This window comes from Cornus florida, unplaced genomic scaffold (genome assembly GCF_030987335.1).
Source record: "Cornus florida cultivar Cherokee Brave unplaced genomic scaffold, ASM3098733v1 CherokeeBrave_3.0.0_Hap2_Chr07, whole genome shotgun sequence".
NCBI lineage: Eukaryota > Viridiplantae > Streptophyta > Magnoliopsida > Cornales > Cornaceae > Cornus > Cornus florida.
In genome coordinates this window covers 29,555,694-29,581,743 of record NW_026775577.1, presented here as the reverse complement: position 1 = coordinate 29,581,743, position 26,050 = coordinate 29,555,694, and the positions used below count along the sequence as shown (strand labels likewise).

Here is a 26,050-nt window from a genome sequence, read left to right as displayed (position 1 = left end):
ACCAAGTCTTTGATGTTGGAAGAAAATTTTAGAATTTTAGAATATTATAGAATCTCTAGTTACATATAAAGTTTTATAGAATCTCATAAAATAATATCTAGTCAGGTATTACCTTGTAAATATCTGGCATGGTTAGTATTAAGTTCTTAAATAATTGATCTTGACTTTAAATTAGATTGGATTTCGGTTATCCATCAGGGAAGATGAATTTTTTTTACAGGGCATAGAAGGCAATATTGTGAATTTTTTATTATTAATGTATTATATACGTATATGTGTAGAGATAACTCAGATAAGTGGTTCAAATGCAGTAAATAATATGTTAATTGAATAATATATAGGATAATGAAGAAAATAATTTAGATATTGAAGCAAAGATTACCACCGTAAGTTAGTTAACTCACTGTAACATTTACTAAAATTCACTAATCTCATATGAATTATGGACTCCCATGAACAAGTGGTTCGCTCTTAGGCATGAGTATATGATCAACCACTCCAAAACACCAATAAAATGGTGTGAATCACATAATTTCAAATTATTGAAAATGCACATGTGGTTAGCTGTACATTTACTCAATCAAATGGTCGAACCACGTCTATATAATAAAAACAAACACAGTTCAATGGCCACAATAAAAAAAGTAATGCTACCATATGTAGATTCTCGACCATGCCTAACAAGGTCAACATACGGTTGGCTAGTTAAATAATTCTAGTTTACTTATTTTTCTAGCTTCATTAACAATAATTATAGGTTACCATAAGTTTTCAGAACCTAACTTCTTACCATTTCCAATTAAGTGCACTAAAATACTATTTTTTCATATTTTAATCAATTTCACCCTTAAACGTCATCTAAATCCAGCTATTTCAACATATTTAGGTTACTTATGATAAAATAAATATTCTGTATTTTTCTACAATTTTTGAAATATGAACAATAATTATATATGTTCTAATTTTTTGCGACTCTCAAGACTCGACCAACGACTTTACTTATTTTTCTAGCTTCTTTAACAATAATTATAGGTTACCGTAAGTTTTCAGAACCTAACTTCTTACCATTTCCGATTAAGTGCACTAAAATACTATTTTTTCATATTTTAATCCATTTCACCCTTAAACGTCATCTAAATCCAGCTATTTCAACATATTTAGGTTACTTATGATAAAATAAATATTCTATAATTTTCTACAATTTTTGAAATATGAACAATAATTATATATGTTCTAATTTTTCTTGATTTTAAATCACTTATAAATAATAATTAAAAATACTATTTTATTCAGCACACGTCTCCTTTTCTTTTTTTTATCTTAAAACTTTCCCTCTTCAAGCTAAACCCACTTAAACCCTTAATCTTGGGTTAATCAAACTAATTATGGAATTAATCAATACTAACATGCAATCAAGACCCAATCAGAGACTCTCAACCCCCAACGGTTACAAAGTAAAATGTCGAGGTAAGTGCCGTATTGTCTAAATGATTGGGATGTTTTCGGTGTTTGAAAACCCATGCTCAAACATTGCACTCTCTCCTCTAACCACTAAGATCGCTGAACCTACTTATATAAATTATACAAGCGGATCAATTAATATATGATTGATGCACATTATAGTTACCAGGAGTTGATGTGAATTTATTCATCATACTTGAAACTTTCACTAATTTAGTATACCAATTCTTTTTTTCTTTTTATCTTGGTAAATTAGAGAAAGGAACTTGAACATGGGTACACTCGCTCAAAAACTGAGCGCTCTATTAACTAGATTACTGAATAATACCAAATAAATCAATTCCTTTACGCAAGAAAGGATCGTAGATACTCATTTCATTGCGTATACTTTGAATCACAATTCATATTCCTTGTATATATATTCACTTTCAGTTCATATACTGATAATTAATATAAACATATCAGAATGTTTATTATACGTAGAATCTACATATATTACAGATCAAATATGTACTCTCGTATGTTTACCCTAATCTATGATATAAAATGCGACTGCGTTTCATGTTCAAACAAACAAGTATCATTGATAGGACTTAAAAGGTTCTTACACCATACTTGTTTAAATGCAAAAAGATTCACATTATACTGGTTGATGCCATTCTATTCTTAATTTTTTATAGTCAAAATTCTTAATTAATTGTAGTTTTACTCCAAACACAATCATAATAAGCAAACAAAAAAACGACAAGTCGTCGGGCTTCACAGATTACCATACGACGTCGTAACGAACTGGTTGCCCACTCATTTTCCATTCTGTTTTTTGTCTTTTGTTTTTCAATGATTTCGTGGCACAGTTCAATGCCAATTTGTCGGTCGTTAACCATGGTTAAATTTCCATGCCTAACAAGGTCAACATACAATAGGGTTAGTCCCAGACTGACCCACCAACTAATCCAATAAACTACAAGAATTACTAATTAGACTGATATATTTAACATCCTTAACTTTTAATAATTCTTATTCAACTTGCTTATTATATACTTTAATTTACATATTCACGACACTCAAGACTCAAACAACCAGAGTACGTTATTTTTCTAGCTTCCTTAACAATAATTATAGGTTACAGTAAATTTTCAGAACGTAACTTCTTACCATTTTTCAAATTTTAATCAATTTCACCCTTAAACCTCATTTAAATCCAGCTATTTCAACATATTTAGGTTACTTATGATAAAATAAATATTGTGTAATTTTCTACAATTTTTGAAATATGAACAATAATTTTGTTCTAATTTTTTTTGATTCTAAATCACTTGTAAATAATAATTAAAAATATTATTTTATTTTAGCACAGGAGACTCCAAAGTTTCAAAGTAGACTATCGAGACAAGTGTTGTGTTGTCGAATGATTAAATTACTTCCCGTGTTTGAAAACCCACATTCAAACCTTGCACCCTCCCCTCCCTCTAACCACTAACATCGTTGAACCTACTTATATAAGTTATACAAGACGGATCAATTGATATATAATTGATGCACATGATAGTTACTAGGAGTTGACGTGAACTTAGTCATACTTAGAAATTTTCACTAATTTAGTAGACCAATTATTTCTTCTTCTTTTTTTTTTTTCATTTTTTTTTTAATCTTGATAAATTAAGAAAGGAGAACTCAAGTATAGACACACCCATTCAGAAACTTAGCGCTCTACCAACTAAGTCACTGAATAATACCCAATAAATCAATTCCTTTGCACAAGAAAGAATCGTACATACTCCTTACGTATACTTCGAATCACAGTTCATATTTCTTGTATATATATTCACTTTCACTTCATATGCTGATAATTAATATAAACATAACAGAACGTGTATTATACATAGAATCTACATGTATTACAGATCACATATGTGCTCTCGTATGTTTACCCTAATCTACGATATAAAATGCAACTGCGTTTCATGTTCAAACAAACTAGAATCATCCATAGGATTTAAAAGGTTCTTACACCATACTTATTTAAATGCAAAAAGATTCACATTATACACGTTGATGCCATTCTATTCTTAATTATCATCAGATTATTATACTACCCATTCATCATTAATGCATTCAACGATAACTTTTCAAAAATCTTAATTAATAGGCAAAGTCAGGAATATATATATATTGAAAGGTTAACTTGTCTCAAATTATCACCATTCCTTCCTCTCGAAGAAAGGCAATGTCACTATCTCTCTTTTGTTCTTTTTCTTTTCACGAAATATAGTATTCTCTAATACTGATATAGTGACCAAGGGGTTCTTGAAGGTACACTACCTCATCCTGGACAGAGGAGTTCATGACTGTAAACAACATTTCTGAAAAACAAAACAAAAAATGAACATATTAACCCCAATAGATTGGCCAATGGCATACATAGATCTTTTTTTTGAACCAAGACCCCACCCAAAAGCCAGCCCCAGATCACTTGGCCCCGGTACCTCATGAAGCATCATGTCTAAAATTCGACTCCCAATGGATGCAAATAATTCTTTGGGGCTGTGCTTCCGCGACCATACTCCGCGACTTATCCGGTCCGAGGTAGGAAGGCGTCCTTCCTGACTCCTAAGCGAATAGTGGGGGCAAAGCTCCAAACACCCCAAGTTAAACTAACCAAAAAGAATAATAATAATAGCATATTACAAAGGTAATAAGACCTCTGCAGGTACATTATGACGCAATATAATGATGTGTAATGCAGGTCATCCATGTTGGTTTGGGATAAAAACGTATATGAATACTGATTGTTGTGGAAAAAATTCTAAAGTGAACAATTATACCAAATCATTACCAGGCGAAACACATGTTGAACCTTCTTTTCTCATCAGCATTGCATTGATTTACCCTGTAGGACCCCTTGTGAATAGAATGGTCATAAAGAAAGAAAATTAAAGGAAAAGTTGTTCATGCACTGGACATCACCATTGTGAAAGATTGATTCTTGCATGGAAGGGAGATGCTCAATAAATCAGTAGCATCACTTTCACTTTTGTCTTTTTTCATTTTTGAGTGGGCAGTGACTTGCTTTTGAGTTCCCTATAATACTACCTCTTCCTTCCTCTGGCTGGATCATCACTTCACTTGTAGTTTGGGAGAGAGATAGAGACATGGGTAACCTCTCTTTTTCAGCTGCAATTCTACTTCTCATCTTTTTAGTTTTCCATTCTTGCTCCCAACAAGCAGGCGGCCAATCGCCACCTCTACCACCACCAGGTTGCCCATGCGCTCCTCCCCTTCCCCCTCCACCTCCGGGCCGTCCTTCTCCCACTCCACCAAAAACTCCGCCAGTTTGCCGATGTCCCCCTAAACGACGCCCTCGCCTTGCACCAGCCCCCATTCCGCCTGAACTCTTAAGGGACATTCGCACAATCCAAAGATTCAAGAAAAGAATAACTTACGACCCACTAAACATTACAAAGACTTGGAGAGGCAGAAATATCTGCACAGACCCTACTGTATACAAAGGCTTCATTTGTGGCAAAATCAATAAAACCGACAGGAATCGAGTTGCTGGAGTCAAGTTCAACGGTTTCAACTTCAATGGCAACCCACTAAATGTCACAGACTTCATTGAAGATCTCAAAGACCTGGTCTTCTTCCATGCAAACTCCAACAACATCTCCGGCCCCACACCCGCCAGAGTTGCCCTGCTCCCATATTTCTTCGAGCTCGACTTCAGCAACAACAAGCTCACCGGATCATTTCCAAACGAGATTCTAGGTGCTACCAACTTGACCTTCATGGATGTTAGGTTCAATCAACTCACTGGTTCGGTGCCACCTCAAGTATTCAGACAGGACCTCGACGTTCTCTTCCTCAACAACAACAAGTTCAGTGGAAGACTACCGGCAAGCATAGGCAGCACTCCCGCACTTTATCTCACCTTAGCAAACAACCGATTTACCGGTCCAATCCCGAAAACCATCAAACATGCTGCCACCACACTGATTGAGGTGTTGTTTCTGAACAACCAGTTGTCCGGCTGCCTCCCGTATGAGATTGGGCTGTTGAAGAAAGTAACCATTTTCGATGCCAGCATCAACAAGTTGACAGGCCGGATACCATATTCTTTGGGTTGCATGGCAAGGATGCAGCAGCTGAACTTGGCAAATAACCAGTTGTATGGGGAGATACCAGAGATTGTGTGCAGGCTCAAGAACTTGTACAAGCTTACCTTGAAGAACAACTACTTTACAGTGGTTGGACCTCAATGCAGGAAGTTGATTACGAAAAAGGTGCTTGATGTAAGTATGAATTGCATTGCAGGTCTTCCATCACAAAGAAGCAAACAGGAGTGTGACGCCTTCAAGAAGCAGCGAAATCCCTGCTTAGCAGAACAGAGGAGGTATCATCACGTACCTTGTCAGATTGCTAATTCTACTTCGCAGGAAATGTCCGAGTCTGAGGACGCACCAGCACCAACGCCTTCAATTGCTCCATCGCCATCTTATGCTGCTCTAATCAAGCATGGCTAATCAAATGATTTGTCAAGTAGTAATAACTCTGCTAAGTGTGCTATCTTTCATGGTTTCATTTGTGTGTGTATCATCAATTCAGTCGAATTGTACTAGAATTATTTGCTATCTTTTATGGTAACATTTTTGTGTGTATTGTAGTAGAATTGGTTTGCTATCTTTTATGGTAAGATTTTTGTTTGTATCAATGCAGAAGAATTGTAGTAGAATTACTAAATAAAGTGAGAAAATAAACCTTCATTTGCAGGTGCATATCATGCATAGAATTCATATGCTCAATGCAGACATACCACATTATTAATTGGAAAAAGAAATTGGACAAAATGAAAAGGAAAAAAAAAAAATACAGAAAGAAAGACCAAAGTATAGCTTTAAATAAAAACCCAAAGAAAAAATAATAATAATAATAATAGAAGTTTGCTTGGGGAATATATATATATATATGATATTCATCGTTTGGGTACAAACAAAAAAAAAAAAATTGAAGTCGTAAAAGCAATTTAATTGTTTGACAAAGCTTCATGAAATATCAAAGTAGGTTACCCGAAACTGGGAAGTGAAATTCATGAAATTTAATTGTTTGGGTGAAATTCTCTCACTTTTAACTATTATCCTGGAATTGAGTATACACCTTTTGAGACCAAGCAAGTTCCCCACCACCTTCTCCCATCACTTATTGCAATCTCTATTGATGATAAAGGCAGGTCTTTTGGTCCCACACGGTAAATATGGTCACTTTTAGTACAATTTGCTTAACTTTTAGGGAAAAAATGGGCTTGCATATTAGTGGACAAAGATAAGTACCCAGATCTAGATGGCTTCCATGCCTATTTTGTCCAACAATCCTGGCCCATTGACGTGTGTGAATTTTTTCATAGTTGTTTGTTGGTTCTCGTACAAAAATAAAGAAAAACTCGCAAATACTTAACTAAAAATTTATAGTAATAAGCAGATCGAATCACACATTCAAGATGAGATTTAATTGTGAACTTGAATTCAAAATCAGAATTTATGAGATGAAAAAATATATATATTTTTAAACAATTTTTTTATTTTTAACCAATGAAATTAATAAAAAGAACTATTACTGAAGGGAACAAAAAAACTGGAAGGAAGTAGAATTCACCACCATACATTCATATAAACAAATAGTTACTTTTCTTATACAAATTTTCCATCAAACAAATAAACACTTCACCGGTCCAATTAGAACTTGAAAAGATGAAGGAAATTATATCATTAAACACTTGGATATTTATGAATGATATTCTTGTAAAACCTCTTTCACTACCTCTTGCTTACTAGAGAGAATAAATAGTGGCAGTCATTCCCCGTATTTCCATTAATTGGCATAAAATGAAGAATCCTTCACTTATTTCTCTAGTAAAATGTATTGTAAATAGTGATAGGCATTCTCCGTATTTTCACTACACTATTTGTACATTATTTGGAAATCACGAAGAATCATTCCTCTATTTTTCTAGCCTTCAACATTCTTCATTGTGAGGTTTTTTTTTTTTTTTTTTTAATTGAGATTAATAAAAGAATACTCCCCGGAGGAATTATTATACAAGAAATAAATAGTATTTATCTAAATTATAACCATGCTAGCTTCATCACTCCCTTCAGAAGGATAATTATACTAACATAAGAATAAGAAAATAATAAATGAAAAAATAACTAATTTTATTGAATAAGAAAAATATACAAGTATTGAGCTTGCTCCAGGCAAGCTCTCTGTTTCGCTCTCTCACTTTTTTTCCCTAACTATGTACCTCTCCATGCCTCCCTGCACATGTCCCTATTTATAGAGTTTAGAAGGGAGGAATTAGGAGGGAAAAAAGAAAACAATTTGAAAATCAAAATACAGGAAGAAAAATAGAAATAAAAATCTTCCTAAAATCTTGATGATTTCCATTTTGAATTAATATTTGTTGATTTGATGAAGCGCCAATTTTGAATTTGAATTTGAATTTGACTGGCCGTGTATAAAAAATAGAACAATTATACTGCAACCAAGTCTTGAGACCTCTTGTGAAGTATAATATGCATTGGACCATCTCTCCTACAATTTCACCGTTGGATGAAACTTCTTGCTTGACTCCCTTCAGCGTTTTCGTTTCCCTCCAATTTTCATTCATTAGATCAAAGAGTACATCACCTCTCTTTCATTCTCTATCTCAATCAATGCAAGCCATGATTTCATCATCACCCCATTCATTTTTGTTCTAGCAATTGATGTCTTCTCATCAATTATCAACTCACTTGTTTCATCCTCAACTTCCTTCAAATTTCACTGGAGGTGCAAAAATATTGGCCTTACCCATCTGAGCTCAGATTGTTCAAACAAGCCCTGGACCAGTTCTCATCTATCTCAGGCTTGTCTTAACCTATCAAAAAGCACAGTCTACTTTTCTGGTCTCCCACCCTCTTCAAAGCTTATTTTATAAGCACATTCTTGGGCATTAGGAAAGGTACACTGCCAATTAAGCACTTGGGAGTGCCTCTTACCTCTACTAGGCTCAAGCCAATTAAGCACTTGGGAGTGCCTCTTACCTCTAACCTACTGGATATGCTTGTTTGTTTTACTTGAAACTATTGTTAAATGACCTAAATTCTACTTTGAGATCATTCCTATGGTCAGGCCCAGAAAATAAGAGTCGAGCTAAGGTTGCAAAATCTAAAGGTGGTCTTGGATTGCCTAACCTTGAGCAATACAACAAGGCAGCAGTTTTAAGGCACTTATGGGATTTACACAATCAAAACAAGTATTTAGGTGCAGTGGCGTAGGAGTTACCTCATTAAGACAACTCATCCTGGTGCTAGAGGAAACTCCTTCAACTTAGACCCATAGCAAGGCTCCTGCTGATGATTAAAGTGGGCAATGGCTCATCATGTTTCCTTTGGCATGATTCCTGGCTTCAAGGTGGGCCACTTTTCCGAAGGATGACCGCTGCTCTCTCACAAGCCTTCCCCTGATACCCTCACAAGCTCTTTCATCTCAGGAACAATATGGAACTTCCTTCATAGCCTTCTCACCTCATTCCCAGAGTTGGCCAACATACCTTCCCCCAATGCTTCTAATCTTGACACTCTCATATGGACTGCTTCTAATACTGGCAAGTACTCCTCAAAAAGCACAATTCAGTATCTTTCACCACCTAGCGCATCTGCATCGTGGTCTCATCTTGTATGAATCATACTCTGGCTCGCAATTCAGAAAAAGACTTTCAACCCTAGACAGAGATTGTGTATCTCACACCACAACCAACCTAATTACTGCCTCCTATGCTCCACTAAGCCAGAGAGCCACGACCACCTGATGTTTAATTGCCAATTCTCGAGCCCAATATGGAGATTTATACAGCAGAACTGTAGATGTTATGTGAGTCCTTCCGAATGGAGCAGCCTTACTTCATGGTCATCTCATCACTGGCAACCCTAATGCTTCAGGAATTCAGTGTCGAAGATAGCACTAGCGACATGAGTTTACCACATGTGGCAAGAGCGAAACCCGAGGCTCTTCAGAGGTACACCATCCTCCAAGAATGCTTTTATGAACAAGATAATCAACTCAAACAAGGGGAAATTGCAATCTAGGGCTTTGCAATCTTGAATGAAAGCTTCACCAACCTTCATTGAATGGGAGAATGGGGCAAACACTCTAAGACCTCCTCCACACCCACCGGATTGATACACCGAAGCCAATGTGGTAGATGGATACCAAAGTAGTGCCCATCCTCTTCAATAAAGTCGAAGAAGCACAGGTTTCTGGGTTGCTAAAGAACATTCAATGTAATTGAATTTCGGTTGTAGTCCCCTGTAATGACCATTATAGTAATACAATTGCTTTAACTTCCGGGAAAGGAGAAGGGGATAAAAAAAACTTGGATAAAAATCCAAATAGTAACGAAATGAAGGAACTAAGAAAATGGCGAAGGAACGTGATAATGATTTAAATAAGCTATGGTCCTAGTTAAATTAATCTATTAAGAGAACCTGAAGTCTTTGTGATAACTCATTCAAATTAAATGGAATATTAAAATTTTCAATACACATCCTACTAATAGATAATTTCCAGTTCCTGGATAAACTTCATCTATAGAACCTAGATATTAACTTGAACATACAACATATTAGGAAAGTCTAAAGATCAAGATCCAAGTTCCTAAAAGGGCTAGCTCAGTGCACAAGACTCCCGCCACTACAGGATCTGGGGTATGCAGCCTTTCCTCTGCACGTAGGGAGGCTATTTCCCGTTTCATACCCATGACCCTTCAGATCCCAGTGGAGCAACATTACCGTTGCGCCAAGGCCCGCCCTCATCAAGATCCAAATTCCTACATTACAAAATTGGTCTGGACTTTGCTCACTAGATGTTTTCCATAAACAGCTCCTTCGTACTTCTTAGTTCCGCCAGTCCTTTGTATACACATGTCCAAGGGCTGTATTGCCGCATCAAAATTTGGCTGTTCAGAACAGGAAATGAACAAAAAGAACATTCAGAAGAAGAATTTTAAAGAGAACAGCAAGGACAGGGCATAAACGAAGAAAGAAATTAACCTCGTAAAAGTAGGCCACACAGACCCGATATTTTGGGGAGTTGTTGGTGACTTGATGCAAAGTTGATTCATAGAGACCGTTGGACAAAATCTGCAGTTTCTCCAGGTTTCAAGAGGAATTTTTTTTTTTTTTTTTTTCATGTTAAGAGGGTAACAGAAATTGGAGAACTTGGTTTAAAAAGTTGCATACCTTTAACATGTCACCAATGTTGCAAACAAATGTACCAGGAATAGGAACAGCTGGTATCCACTCACCAGACCTGTTTCTCACCTGCAACAACTTGATAAGATTAGAAGTTGAGGAAAGTAAGGCAGCAATAATCAATCAGGAATCCTCCAACTGGAATAAATGTACACCAAATCATAGTATGGGTGCCTGCATGGAACCCTAAACACCCTTTGCTTTTAAAACGTATTACCTTTGACTTGATTCTTAATAAAGCAACTGTTACTTATCTTGAAACTTTCACGTCACTTACAAAAAAATAATAATAATAAATGGATAAAAATAAATAAAATAAAAAAGAAGAAGAAGAAGAAGAAGAGAAAAGGGCATACAAAATAATTCAGGGGAAAAGATTGTTCCATCACAACAGTGTCCATACAACAATCTCTAATGAATTTCCCTAAATATGAATAAAGAGAGAATAGAACATTTTAGATCGTAACAAAGCATTGATAAAACAAAGACAATTAATTATATGAAATAAAATATCATTCATTTTTTTTTTTTTTTTTTTGATAAGTAAAATAAAATATCATTCATATCTCAAGATATAGCAGTGACGAGGAAAATAACAGCTGCTCCATGGCAAACCAATCCCTAATTCAATTAATCATGTGAAGAAGTTAAAGATCAGGTGTTGGCGAAAGTACAAATCAAGAAACTGCCTACGACTGATGGTGATGGGTCTGAAAGGTGTGAGATACATGTTTTTGTATTGGCTAATTTCGGTATCAAAACGTGCCCGATTGAGTTGTAATTTTTATTTTACTTTTGAATCTCGATGTCAGAAGCGGAACTACAAGTGCAACCATGTGCAATCATACTTCAATTCGATGAGAACATCATATAGAACAGGTATGTTGAGTGAGGACACTTTACATTTCAAGTTTGGTGGGTTAGGACCGAAATCATGTTTTTAATGAAAAAATCGAAATCTCAGAATCACACTATTTATGACAAGTCCAATAGTCTCAGTTGGTGCACAGAGAAAAATTCTGTAAAGTCAGACCCGTCACACTTTTTACTAATATGTGCGGGACTTCATGTTTTGGTAACTTTTTGGTTTCCTTTTTGCACCAAACTTCTTAGAGATGTCCTTATTTGTTTTCAACCTAATTTTCAACATAAATAAGGGCTCTCAAACCTCTATAAAAATGCTTCTCCTCTCTTAAATAAAGCTATACATAGATGGTTCTTCACAGAAAATCAACTTTGATTCTTCTTGTGTTTTTCTTTCTTGCAGACACATTGTATTGCATGTGAGTGATTTTAGGATGGTGTTCTCAATCTGATCAAAACTCAAAAGCGTACAGAGCTTCTTTGGATTATCTTGGTTGATTAAAAAGCAGGATTTATTTTTCTCCTTTTATCTTCAAGATCATAAGGAAGGAGGATTCAGTCGCACTGTGAAGGGGACAGAGTGTTCGCGGAGCATTTGTGTTCTTCAAGCAACCCTTCTGCAAGGAAAGAGGAGTAAGCCAGAAGTGTGGAGCAGTTGGCCAAGGAGTCGCAAGTGTAAGCCTGAGCAGTTCTGCAACTAGTTCTTGGCAGAGTGGAATGGGTGTGAGCCTGAGACAAGAGTTTGTTGTACTCACTCGAGACGACGTGTTTTTTTCCCGATGTCACTCTCAAACTTTACTTTATTTACTTGCTTTGTGTTTTTAATTTTGATTTTGGAAGAAAATTGAAATAATCAAAAATCAGATAAAGGAGCTAGTTCCACCTATTCACCCCCCTCTAGGTTATTTTTAAATCGAACTCCCACATCCATTTCGCACTGCGCAGCTCACAAAAGGATGAGAAATATATCAAAAAGGAGACAATAATGAACTGGTGGAAGCAACAACAGGTAGTGTTGAAGAACCAAAACCGAAACAAGCACGCACATTTCTTAGGTATAAACTACAATGTCTACATACTTAAAACTCACAAATGAACATTAATATGAACAATTAACCGGTGATAACATAGTTGTAGCATGAAGTTAGAAGACATATAATAAAGGACACTTGAACCAAAATGAAGTGGGGGAAAGAGTGGGAATAAAAAAACAATGAAGAAGAAAGAAAGGAATTTCTCAATCTAGTATAGTTCATGAATCTTTCAAATCAAAAGCACTTATATCCAGGATTGCATACAAGAATTTGTTAATTTCAAATAGTAACAGTTAAAAATTGTTTTCTGCTGTAAATTTAGAATTCAGATGATGCTTAAAACAGAAGCTCAAGAAAATAACCTACTATACCTGAAGTGCAGTTTTATCATCATCCTGGTTAACTAGTGTCAGCAAACCTGTTATGCAACAGCATAAGAGTATTACAAATTTACAATTGATGAAAAAGCTTCAACTAGGCCTTTCACATCTAAAGGCTAGAAATTACCGTAGTCAGTGTGAGCACCACTGAATTTGTTGGATAAATAGATGGACAAAAAACAAGAAAAGAAACACATCACTTACATAAGAGTCAGTGAAACAAAAGAACAAAAGGTCAAATCATCAACATCAGCATTATTAAATTACCATCCAATGTCATTTTTTAGCATGTCTTGGCCATTTGTGCAGGCTACACCAGGATAACCAATTATTCGAAACACCCAAAATGGATCTCCAGCTATTTCACCCTCAAATTCATCTGCTGATCCACCCAGTGCTAAAGCAATTCCCCGCATTATTTTTCTTGAGAGATCTGTTGATATTAGCAATCTACATTTGTAAATTATTTTACCAGTACGCAAAAAAATTGATTAGCAACATATATTAGTCTCACTAAGAAAAGTACCAGTACAGAGGCTGATATACTCCTTCATCACTTGTTTGAAATTTGACGGATCAGTTGGCCTGACGAATAAACCAGGTACAAAAAGCAAAACCACAAACTCTTCCTCATTAGATAAATCATTTGATATCTATTAACTAAGTTGAACAAAAAAAGAGAGGAGGGAGGGTGAAAAAAGGAGAAGAATTAGCATCAAATATCTACACTGAATGTTAAACACCAGAATTGGTAACAAGATGCTAAGAAACAATAAATTGCACTGCGGCACCAAAAATTAGCAAGATAGCTATCATTGTCTCATATGACCCACATAACTAGAGGACTTCCACAAACATGCCAAGATAAACAGTATGAGTACAGGGGAAAAAAAATGATGAAAAATTAAAAACGCTCTTGTTGACTGGTTTTTTTAAATATGAAGAATCAATCAAATCTATTCAAAGATGTTCAATGCTGGTATAATGAGAATCAGGTGTTCCGTGACGTTATTGCGTGAAGGAGCATCAGCCATCAGGAGTGTGTGACAGCATGGCTTACTCAGCAAAGCTAACTAGATCTTATTTTAGATGTAATGGCTGATTAGCCTATACATACCAATAACACAAAGATGATAGTTCACTAATCGAGGTTAGAAGGATAGTGATAATTCCAGATTAACAGATTAGCCCATACATACCAATACACAAAGATGATAGTTCACTAATCAAGGTTTGAAGAATAGTAATAATTCCAGATTAATCATAATGAACATGAGAACAATTTGACATTTAGGGATTAAACGAAAAATAAAATAAAAATAACTTGGTGAAAAGTAAACAATGAACTTTATATATATATATATATATATATATATATATATATAGAGAGAGAGAGAGAGAGAGATGCAACTTAGGAATAGATTAAGGATATGTCTTCATACTCAATTTGTTTCAACTGAGGAATAGATTAAAGATATTTCTTCATACTCAATTTGTTGCATTCAGTAAAATTTTGACTGAAATTTTAAAATTCTTTGTTATACATACCATTCATTAGATCCTTCTAGAGGCTTCCCAAGAGCTCCATACATCTCTCCTCCCACTTCTCTATAGCACTGTTACCCAAAAAAAAAAAAAAAAAAAAAAAAACTGGAGAAGATTATTATTACTTTTTTTTTATTAGTAAAAAGAGAGAAGATTAGGATAATAGATACAAAAATTACTACTACTACTAATACTAAAGTGAGTGCATGAGCCTTTTTCCAAGGATAATTTAGGAAAATAACTTTATATTGACTTGAATAACATCTAGGTTCAAACAAAAAAACAGCATCTACATTAATGTAAGCTGTATAACATCAACCTGAATGAAGCTGTTGGAATCATGCAGCATTGCTTAGTTCATCAACAGGAACACAATTAGTGCCCTGTATATGTACGATATGAGCGACTAACTATCATTGGTAGTATCTACCAAAAAAATCTCATTTATATTACCTGCATTTGTTATAATCATGGAAGACTTGAAAAACTGCACCAAACAACACGGACTCATGAAATAAACCCATAGGCACTGCACCAAAAAATTTCCTTCATAACACAATTTTTACTATATCAATTTTTTTTTTTTTTTTTGGGGGGGGGTAGGAAGGGGGGTATACCAAGGAATTGTAATTAATTGATTTTTAAAATTCCAAAAACTAACGAAATAAGATCGTTACTACTTACTACCATACATGCTCACATTTCAACTCACGGGGGGACACATCAATATTGTAACATTCTAGAACACTATTGGGAAAGCTCCACTACTTAATAAATCCCACATTCACAGACCCGCGCAATTGCGATAGCAGCCACACAAATGCCAATAAACTACAAAGCATTTAAGCAAACGTACATCAATGGCCTCATGCATATCAGGTGTTCCTTTGGTTATGTTTTCACCGATATGCTGATACCCTCTGCATATAAAATGATATCTCAGTTAAAATAAGTAGAATAAGTTCTAGTGATAGGTCATAAATTAATTCTAATTGGCGAAGTATACAAGCAGCATGTTATTCCGGGATGCAAACCTGTATCCAGTTGCTGCAGACATTTTAATCTTGATTTTTTCTTCATAAGATAGGTTGAAAAATCTGTGTGTCACATTCCGAACCTCTTTGAGGAGAGATTCAGGAATACCATGGCCCTTCTGTTCAAGTTACAAAACATCAGCACATTAAAGTAAGTTCATTACAAGTTAAAACAAAAAGCAAAACTTCATTTCTTTGCACCTTTTTTTTTTCTCTTTTCTTGATGTGTATGGGTGTAAAGGCTTTATCTAGAGAAGGTAATGACTAAAATCCCGTAACAGTTTATCTTTCTTTTACATAAAGAATGATTATTCCATCCAGGAAAAAAAAATATACTTAACCATGATGAACTTTGAATTACTATCAGTGGATCTCCATAAAAGATGCATAAATTATGAAATACTGAAATAAATCTAAGGTTATATTATATCATCCCTCTCCAGTATCAGTTATATGCCATCTAATAGAGATCAAAATGGCTTCTTTCACAAACAGGGAATCATAGAACCTAGAATATGCATAAAACTGGTATGCCTGTACGGGAAAAACAAAAACAAAAAAGGACCATATGTGTGGTTTAATCAATGTTTTTTCTTCTCTCCCTTTGTGTTTTTTTCATAAAGGTTTTAAAAGGGACATTACCCAGTGTTGTCCCAATTAATCAAGTGTATTGGGAGGGATGGATTGGGTACAGACCTCAGCTTTAACGTTATTTCAATAAAGTGACTGTCCTTGGACTTAAACCTGCATTGCAATGCTTGGAAGATTGAGCTTTCACTGCTATATCAAGTAATGCCACCTAATTTAAAATCTTGTTTAAGAAAACAGGAAAAACGTAAGGAATTTGGGATCTTTCAACACCTTCTTTTTTGGGGAATGTAATTCTCAAGAGTCCAACTTCCAGGATCTCTCAACACCAATCTAACGAAATATTTGTAAGATCATAGAAGTTCCTATTCTTTTACTCTGTGTTCTCAGTTGCCAGATAAAGTATGAAGAAAAAATCTCTAAACAAGAATACACAAAGATTTTCAACTCCAAAACTGCAAACTAACCAAAACTGCCAGGAGCAGGAAACATTTGCTTCCACTTTAGGAGAATAAAAACAAGTTGATGGTAAACTTTGTGCTGGAAATATAAGATAATACTGACCTTTTCCAAATATGCTAAAGTTACTTCACTAGTACTTTCTATCATAAGATCTAACAGGTGAGAGCCACTACTCATTGATGAATGCTCATATGTGAGAAAAGACACTTGAAAATGCAACAGAATATGCGGAAAAACGTCTATTTCAGAGAATTGCCTTAGTATATATATAAACACACACACATGTACATAAAGTCATGTATTGAAACTTACCACGTAAAAGAATCCAGCTTCTCTACAGGCCTGATCCAACTGTCTGACAACTTCTGCCACGTCTTTATCTTCAGCCATGTTTGGATCATCCCACTTGACCACGAGAGGACCAATATCTGCCTCATAATAATTGGAAAACAATAACAAAAATTCAGTACATTCAAGAACTTGGCCTCAGCTCTTCTACCTCCCAAACTTAAAAATTGAGGTTCAATTTCCCAAAGAGACAAAATGGGTGTGTATGTTATTTGCCAAAAAAAAATAATAAACAAACAGACACACACACACACACAAAAACAAACTTAGCTTGACAAAATGTCAATCTTTGCATTGAAAAGCAATTTCTAAACGTAAAATATTTTCCTATGCAGCTTTGGCCAGTTAATAGCAAACTTTTGTATACTTTTTTTTTGTGTTATTGATTGACTCAACGAAAGAGGCTCTTCAAGCATGATTCGCCCAATACAGCTTGTTTGGATTCAAAGAAAATGTAGGAAAAAAAAAAAGGAAACTAGGATCTTAAATGATTCATTAATTGGGATCCAAAATGCAAAAAAGAAAACACTTTTTCTATTTGGCCTCGCTTCAGTAATTTCTTTTTCTAAACATCATCGTATAAAATATAAAATTTAGATAGTTTCATTTTATTGACTTTTCCTGGGTTTTCTCTGCAATCAAACAGTAGATTTCAAGAGGTTAATTTCTGTCAATAACATGATTTTGCAGTTGAAAAAAATTGATAAAAAGAAAATTGTGGGAAAAAAAAAAACATAAATTAGGGTTTAATGCTTACCAATTAAAGGAATTGATTTGAAGTCGGTGGCCATGGCGTTGAACGTCTACTGACAAATCGATACTCTTTTTACTAATTGAGGTGTGTGTGTTTATATACAGATTATACTAAAAGCCTAGTAAAACAACCCAGATAGGCCAGCCCAAAACATAAGAGTAAACTTGCATTCTAAACAAGCCCATTCTCCCATTCAAAACATGCCATTTTATTGCATTCCGTTTTGTCTTAAAATATTTTTCTCCCAAATATTATATTTTTTTCAAAGTAAATATATATATATATATATATATATATATATATATATATATATATCGTAAAACAACCCAGATCGGCCAGATAGGCCAGCCCAAAACATAAGAGTAAACTTGCATTCTAAACAAGCCCATTCTCCCATTCAAAACATGCCATTTTATTACATTCCGTTTTGTCTTAAAATATTTTTCTCCCAAATATTATATTTTTTTAAAAGTAAATATATATATATATATATTTGGCAAAGATTTAGGCCGAGGTTGAGGTCTAGTCTATCGGGTAAAGCGTGCAAAGAATTCCTTAGAGGAGTTTGTTTTTTTTTTTTTTCTCTCTCTCTATTGGCAAGAACTATATTTTCACACCCACTTATCCTAGCGGGAGTTTTAACCCACAACCTTCAACTTTGATTTGCTAATAAATACTACTATTATACAGTTATGTCAACTCGGTTTGTATAACATTAATAAATTTTTATTTTATTTTTTTTAGACTTATATTTCGATAAGGTTTAGTTTGGCGTAGTTTTTTAATTTAATATTTTACTTTGGCAAATTATAATAAACCCCCCTCAACTATGGACGTTTTCCATTAAACTCCCCTTGACTAATTTTTTTACAAAAAAAAAACCCCTCCAATTATCCGAGGGGAGTAAAAGAGTAGATATTTGGTTCAAAATCCCTTATTATTATTTTATTGTAATCCTAATTCATCCGAAATTCAAAAATTCATTTCTCATAAATCGTACATACAAAAATTGAAAATAATATATGCACATAGAGCTCATGAAACAAGGCTTCCAAAAATACAATATTTATGCAACAAACCATCGTAGAGAAGTAGGCAATCTAATTATATGCTCCAGTAATCTTATTTTAAAAAAAAAAAAAAAATACTTGGGATATTTGTAATAAAATTTTGGGTTAATTCCATAAAACACCCACTACTTTCAAATTTTGATCATAAACCCCCAACCTATTTTTGAAAACCCCCGACACTTTAAAAAGTGATCAAATTGTCCCCAATATTCATGTCCGGCCAGTTAGCCGGACTACAAAATGACAAATTTGACCTAACGATTTAAAATTAAATTAAAAACTAAAATTTATTTTATTAAAATTACAAAAATACCCTTATGGATTTTCTTCTTCTTCACCCCTCCCCCTCTTTCTCTCTCTAAAACTTTCACCTCTCTTTCAATGTTGGGTCTTCAATTATGTTAAAATTGAAATGCTGCTTGAAGATCATCGGAACTAGGACTGAAACTGGAATTCACCATTCATAAGTTGGATCGTTTAGAGAACAAAAGAAGTGGGTCATTTGAAGCTCACTGAAACTTTCCGTTGAACCGAACTGACGATGTGCCAATTTATTTGGTGTTGTAGCTTGCCATTTGGGTATGTCGGAGCTCACTTCTCTGAAGCTCTGTGTTCGATCACTGGAGATGGTGTATGCAATTGGGTCGATGGAACTTTTGGTCACCGATGTCACCTTTGTGTTAGTTCACCGGAACTTGAATGGCTACTGGGTTGGGTTGTTGTTAATTTAGAGTTCTCTACTGGAGTTCATGAAGTGGACGCTTCTAGGTTTCTGCTCTTTAATGGCGTGACTTCATAAAACAAAATTTGCTGGAAATGGGTCTTCTTTGATGCTCGCCGATGAAGTCGCTAAGCTTTGTTGTCGGTAGCTTGGAGCTTTGTCGTTGTGGATATAGTAAAGCCACGTTACCTAGTGAAAATCTAGGTGGCCCCCACGATATCATTACTCCAAAGCAGGAAAGACAAAATCATAATAAATTCAAAGGATAGAGCGAGGAGTATAGCGACCCAACCATAAATCGTCGATCAAATGACCCAGAACCTAGATCCGACCAAGGCATGAATCGTCAATCAACGGGCCCAGAACCTCGATCCGACCCAACCATGAATCGTCGATCGAAGGACCCAGAACCTCGATCCGACCCAACCATGAATCGTCGATCGAAGGACCCAGAACCTAGATCCGACCAAGGCATGAATCATCGATCGATGGGCCTAGAACCTCGATCCGACCCAAGCACGTATCGTCGATTGACAAGCCTAAAACCTCGATCCGACCCAAGCATGTATAGTTGATCGACAGGCCTAGAACCTCGATCCGACCCGACCATATATCGTCGATCGACGGGCCTAGAACCTTGATCCGACCTAATCACATATTGTCGATTGACGGGCCTAGAACCCCGATCCGACCCGACCACATATCGTCGATCGACAGGCCTAGAACCTTGATCCGACCTAACCACATATCGTCAATCGATGGGCCTAGAACCTTGATCCGACCTAACCACCAGTCATCGATCGACAGCCTTAGAACCTCGATCTGACCCGATCACAAATTATCGATCGACGGGCCTAAAATTGTCCAACTTAACTAAAACGAAGAGTAAATGGTAGGACTTACTTCATTATCAAGGAGAATATAGAAGGGACTTTGGAATAGAGGATAGAAAGTTAGTCAAGTCTTACAAAGTAAGACCCGAATTGAGGATCAGAGTGAGAGATAGCCAGAGTAAGTATCGCTACCGTTAGGCCTGATCCTACCTGGGTCATTTAAGGGGAACGCTACACTTATTAAGTGGGTCCTGAAGAATAGGAATTAGGGTAACGTGATCTTAATGATTACGTGAGCCCTACCCTATTTAGAAGGAGGCCCAATAAGTGCTAATAAATCCCTCTTCAGTGACCTTAAGCTATAAAAAGAATGAATGGAAAAAGGTTACAGCTCAGACCATCGACTCCTGGCATTATCTCTCCTACCATCACTCCAATCCTTGCTTCTGGGGCTAGCTTTCTCTCCCTTTCGTAGCTCTTCTGCTTTCCTCGCATTGTCTTGAGCGATATACCCTAGACTCATAGACTTTTCAACGATGTCCTAGGACCCAGTATCTACATTTTGACGACTCTGCTGGGGATTATCCTAGCAAGAAGATGTATCCAGAAGAGATCCAACCCCCACTGACATAAGCAGACGTATCTGCAATTGGGGCTACCAGCGCTAGAGCCACCAGTGGCAGATCCCGTTCCTCAAGGTCAAGACGCAGGTCTAGCACAGATGCCATCTTAGAAACAATGCAGAACATTAACCATCAACTCATGGCTCGAATGAAGAAATTCGAGGAAGTTCTTCATGCCCTCAACAAGAGGGTTCCAACCACAACTACCGACCAGGCAAAATTGACCCAGCCTAATCAAATAGCACTCGACGCTACTAACCAGGCTGACACGCATCTCCCTCCATAAAATGCTTAGCAAGTCATAACACAACCACCAGTAGGTCCAGGCGACAACACAGAGTCACTTTTATAACTTATTCCAGAACCTTACAACCCCACGCCACAGACGACCCCTGGGGCTCCTCACACTCTCCCTTCTAATGGAAAGGAATCTGTGTTTTACTCCCCTCCAACTTATGCACAAGCCAACCCTAAAACACCATTCACCTTCCCTTCCCATTCTTATTCTGCCCCAAAAGAGGTCTTTACGCATTCCGAGGTTCGTGATCTTTTCAAAAAAGGTACCCCGGCCTCTAGGGCTTTAGATTTTGGTAGTGAACCTCCCTACCCTCGAGCTATCGCACAGACTCCTTACCCACAAGGGTATCTAGTTCCAAAGTTTTCGCAGTTCAACGGCAAAATGAGCGATCCCAGGGAGCATGTCATGTATTTCGTCGAAGCATTGGGACACTTTGGCGATAACCATGTGGTTCGACTACGGGAATTCTCTAAATCTTTAACAGATCGCGCATACCGTTGGCATTTTAACCTTGAGCCTGACTCAGTCAGCACATAGGAACAATTGAAGGATCGATTCCTTACCAAATTCTTTCAAGCCGAAGAATGTGTTACTACTGTTTTTCTCACCAAAGAAACCCAAGAAGAGACCGAGGATATCCTCACCTTCATTAATCACTTCGGAGATCGAGCAGGTGAATGCTTTAAAAGCAACAATGAGATAGATTTGGTTGATATCCATATCCAAGGCATGCTACAGATCTATAAGCTCCATCTAGTCAATCTCAAAATCGCTAGTTTTGGCGAACTTAAGATTGCAGCTAGAAATCTCAAAAACCTTAAGCCTGTCGCTGCAAAGTATACAATTCCCAAGTACGATACCCCAAAATTTAAAGATCCAAAGGTATCCAATCGACGACCTGCGCCCACAACGGCTATTGATGACCGCCCTCGAAAGCGATTCGAGAAAGCTTCAGAGTCTAAGCTTACTGGTGAGGAGCTACCGCCATTTCTGATCCGTCTCGAAGAGGTTAAGAATACACTCGCGCAGTGAGTTAAAGATGGTGTCATCGTCTTACCTACTCCTCGCCGATAGCCCACCCCAGCAGATAAGGCCAGTACTGATTTTTGCGCCTATCATCAAAGTACCACTCATCCTATTCTCAATTGCTAGGGGTTACGCTGCCTTTTCTAGCGACGGATGGCTGCGGGAGATCTAGAGGTTACTCCTCCCAAGGATGTTCGCCAATTCCCATACCCTAATCACTGAGCAGTAACCATCTTTTGTTACAATGAACTTGAAGAGACAAACTTGGGTCAGAGAACCTTCTTCATCAGAGGCTAATCTTTGTTTAATGGCTGCTACAGCTAAATCCACGCCACTAGGTAATAAGAAGGTAATCACTTTCACTGATGCCGATAAACAGAGCCAAGTCACCCAAAATCAACCACTATATGTTCTCGCTACAATTAAGGGAGTAGAATTCAAGCGTGCATTTCTGGATAATGGATCATCCATCAATGTCATGCCTCTGTCCACCTTTCACAAGGCAGGAATCCTTGAGGATCGCCTGGTCAAGGAATCCATCGAAGTAGCAGGATTTGGTAATAATCTTCGCCAAACGCTGGGCTACGTCAATATCGATTTGGCTGTCAATAAGTTCCAAGCCTCTACCAAAATCCATGTCATTGATAGTGACACATCTTATCATATCTTGTTAGGATGCGCGTGGATGCATCGCTTTGGCATTGTCCCTTCTACTTACCATCAATGCTTCAAAGGTATTTGGAACAACAAGGTAGTCACGGTCCTTTGGTCCGATCGTCCCTTCGCCACCTTTGAGGCTCACTACACCTACGCATTGTTCTTCAACGAACTTGATGACTATGCACAAGACTGCGACGCTACTATTATCAGCACTCCCTTACCTACCTGGGCTAATGCCCAGAAAGGCATATTCTACCTACCATCTCCAGTTCAGACCAGCGACGCCCCACGCTAATGCAAGCGCGTCCGTCTCCCCAATGGTCGTGCCCGGGGTCAGCAGAGGTTCACTCTACTGCTCCCCAGAGTACCAACCTAGGATCCTCGAGAAAACACAGCTGTTGGACCTTGTCAAAGTTAATCTTGCCCATCCCAATGAGCAGCCTCACACTACGTTCCTATCGAGTACACTCAACTTTCAAGATCATTTTCACCTTGTCTCTCTCCTGCAAGAATTTCGCGATATCTTCGCATGGACATACAGTGATATGCCGGGTCTCTATCCTTCATTAGTATCGCACTACCTTAATGTCCTACCCAATGCTCAACCGGTTAAGCAAGGCTCGCGTACATTCCGGCCAGAGCTTGAACTACAGATTAAGGAGAAGGTCCAAAAGTTACTAGATGTAGGCTTCATTAAGCCCATCATCCACCCCACCTGACTGGCCAATATTGTCCCAGTTCAAAAAAAGAACGGCCAGATAAGGGTGTGTGTCGATTTTCGAGATCTCAACAAGGCATGCCCCAAGGATGATTTCCCTTGCCTATTATTGATACCCTCGTCAACGGTACTGTAGATCATGAAATGTTCTCTTTTATGGATGGCTTTAGCAGTTATAACCAAATTCGTATGGCTGATGGTGATGATGAGAAAACAGCCTTTCGAACGCCCCTTGGTAACTTCCACTATACTATTATGCCCTTTGGTTTGAATAATGCAGGTGCTACTTATCAGCGTACAATGACTGCCATCTTCCATGACCTACTTCATCAAAATCTCGAGGATTACGTGGATGATCTAGTTATCAAATCCAAAAAGGCAGCTAACCACTTTTATGACATTCGTCAGGTGTTTGAATGTTGTCGACAATACAATCTAAAGATGAATCCACTTAAGTGTGCTTTCGGTATAAATCATGGCAAATTCTTGGCTTCATAGTCAATCGACAGGGTATTGAAGTAGACCCAGCCAAGGCTAAAGCCATCCTTGATATGCCTTCCCCAGTGACTCCAAAGCAGTTAAAAAGTTTCTTTGGAAAGGTCTCATACCTTCGGCGTTTCTTGCCAGCTCTCGCCGAGGCAACATGCCTTTAACACCCTTATCAAAGGAAAAACAAAATTTTCTTGGACAGATACCCACCAAGGAGTTTCGAACAGATCAAACAAACATTTTTGTCTCCCCAAATCATGCATGCCCCGCAAAAAAACCAACCCCTTTTCTTGTACATTACCTCCACTTCTCGATCTATAGGAGCATTTCTGGCACAGGAGGTCAATGGTCAGGAGCGGCCGGTTTACTACATCAGCCGTTTGATTCGCGATGCTAAAGAGAGATACTCTATCATTGAAAAGCACTGTCTTGCCCTGGTCTTCGCAGCACATAAGTTCCGACATTATTTTCTCGCTCATCGCATCATACTACTCACCAAATGCAATCCCTACAGGCATCTTATCTCTAAACCTATGCTAACGGGCAGGACTGCGCGATGGCTTCTCTCTTTCGCCGAATTTGATATCACATGTCATCAATCAAAGGCTATTAAAAGTTAAGCTCTTGCCGACTTACTTGCACAATTCTGAAATGCCGCTTACGAGTCTGTAGCTAAACATTTACCTCTCGATAACCTAGTGGTCGTCTCAATTGCCCAGTCCTAAGAATGGCACTTATCCTTTGATGGGTCTGCGACAACCAATGGTGGTGGTGGTGCTGGTGTTGTACTTTCATGCCCAACATTAACCTCCACTGCTGCTATTAAACTTGATTTTAAATGCACAAATAACGAAGCAGAATATGAGGCTCTTATTCTAGGTAGGGGTGCACATGATTCGGTTCTTTACGGTTCCTGCTAGAACCAAAACTGGAACCGGTCTCAATGGTTCCTAAAAAATGGAACCGGAACCGGAACCGGAACCGTAGACAGTGGAACCGAACCGTGAAAACGGTTCGATTCCATAGAACCGTTGACCAAGCTGACTTTTTCAATATTATTTTAATTTTTCTTAAAAAAAAATACAAATACAATAATAAAAATAAAAATAAAAACATAAATAAACACACAATATAAAAATATTACATCCCAGAAATTCAGTTACTCCATTAGAATTACAAAAAAATTAAAAAAAAAACTGAATCAGCATTCAACAATCCAACATCATTCACTAATAGTTGATATGAAATCTAATAGTCCATTATGCAGCATCATCAGCAACAGTAATGACTCCTCCATTGTAGCTGGTCACACAGAAAGCATCTTCCCCACCTTTTAAAAAAAGCCAAGAGTTACAGAATGTGGTGAATTTGAAACAAAAATCATTTGGCTGAATGTGTATCTATTTGTGATACATTGCGATCTAGGCCTTTTATTGAATGCTTAGGACCTTTAAAACTATATGCATTTTATTCAGTGGAGAAATAAAAAATATATATATTAGTTATTGATAATGATATAACAGTCAGTCCATAGCCTATGATGGGTACTAAAAAGTAAACATACAGGAAAATAAACAAATAAATAAAGGATTCCTGTTATGTAATCTTTATCAATTTTGAAATTAAGCCAACACAATACATTTTATGAAGGGTCATAGCGATTAATAATTCACAATTGTTGTATATTACTTCCCTGGACGAAGAATCAAATGCATATTTACGAGAAAAATTTAAAACTTAAAAAGCTATGCACAACAAACGGTTTAGAGAGGAAGAAGTATGTAAAAATACCCACTAAAACAAATCACGTTCCAGAAGTACGAAATCCTATCTCAAAATAACCACGTTGTTATGGATA

The 26,050-nt window shown here is 36.9% G+C and overlaps 2 protein-coding genes across 2 annotated transcripts; one reads left to right on the top strand and one right to left on the bottom strand.

The window, feature by feature from the left end:
* Nucleotides 1–4,568: 4,568 nt before the first annotated feature.
* On the top strand, nucleotides 4,569–6,221 carry LOC132266916 (uncharacterized protein At4g06744-like). Its single transcript, XM_059767935.1, has one exon. It carries the CDS (start codon nucleotides 4,614–4,616, stop codon nucleotides 5,979–5,981), a length of 1,368 nt encoding a protein of 455 aa, XP_059623918.1. The 5' UTR covers nucleotides 4,569–4,613; the 3' UTR covers nucleotides 5,982–6,221.
* Nucleotides 6,222–9,988: 3,767 nt separating this feature from the next.
* On the bottom strand, nucleotides 9,989–17,909 carry LOC132266917 (probable 2-oxoglutarate-dependent dioxygenase At3g50210). The gene is made up of 12 exons (XM_059767936.1): nucleotides 17,758–17,909; nucleotides 16,965–17,080; nucleotides 15,603–15,721; nucleotides 15,425–15,488; nucleotides 14,572–14,639; nucleotides 13,550–13,608; nucleotides 13,291–13,456; nucleotides 13,151–13,170; nucleotides 13,015–13,061; nucleotides 10,734–10,814; nucleotides 10,545–10,634; nucleotides 9,989–10,450 (listed from the first exon to the last, which is right to left on the bottom strand). The coding sequence occupies exons 1-12, from the start codon at nucleotides 17,789–17,791 to the stop codon at nucleotides 10,322–10,324; spliced, it is 993 nt and encodes a 330-aa protein (XP_059623919.1). The 5' UTR covers nucleotides 17,792–17,909; the 3' UTR covers nucleotides 9,989–10,321.
* Between the last annotated feature and the right edge of the window lie 8,141 nt (nucleotides 17,910–26,050).

What these genes read in the sequence shown, in the direction of transcription:
- LOC132266916 (XM_059767935.1), top strand. Translation starts at nt 4,614, where the DNA reads ATGGGTAACCTCTCTTTTTCAGCTGCAATTCTACTTCTCATCTTTTTA.
- LOC132266917 (XM_059767936.1), bottom strand. Translation starts at nt 17,791, where the DNA reads ATGGCCACCGACTTCAAATCAATTCCTTTAATTG. An exon ending in CTAAAAAATGACATTGGATG is followed by an intron (nt 13,171 to 13,290) that starts GTAATTTAATAA and finishes CAACAAATTCAG; the next exon opens with TGGTGCTCACACTGACTACG. An exon ending in GTGTGGCCTACTTTTACGAG is followed by an intron (nt 10,451 to 10,544) that starts GTTAATTTCTTT and finishes TGTTCTGAACAG; the next exon opens with CCAAATTTTGATGCGGCAAT.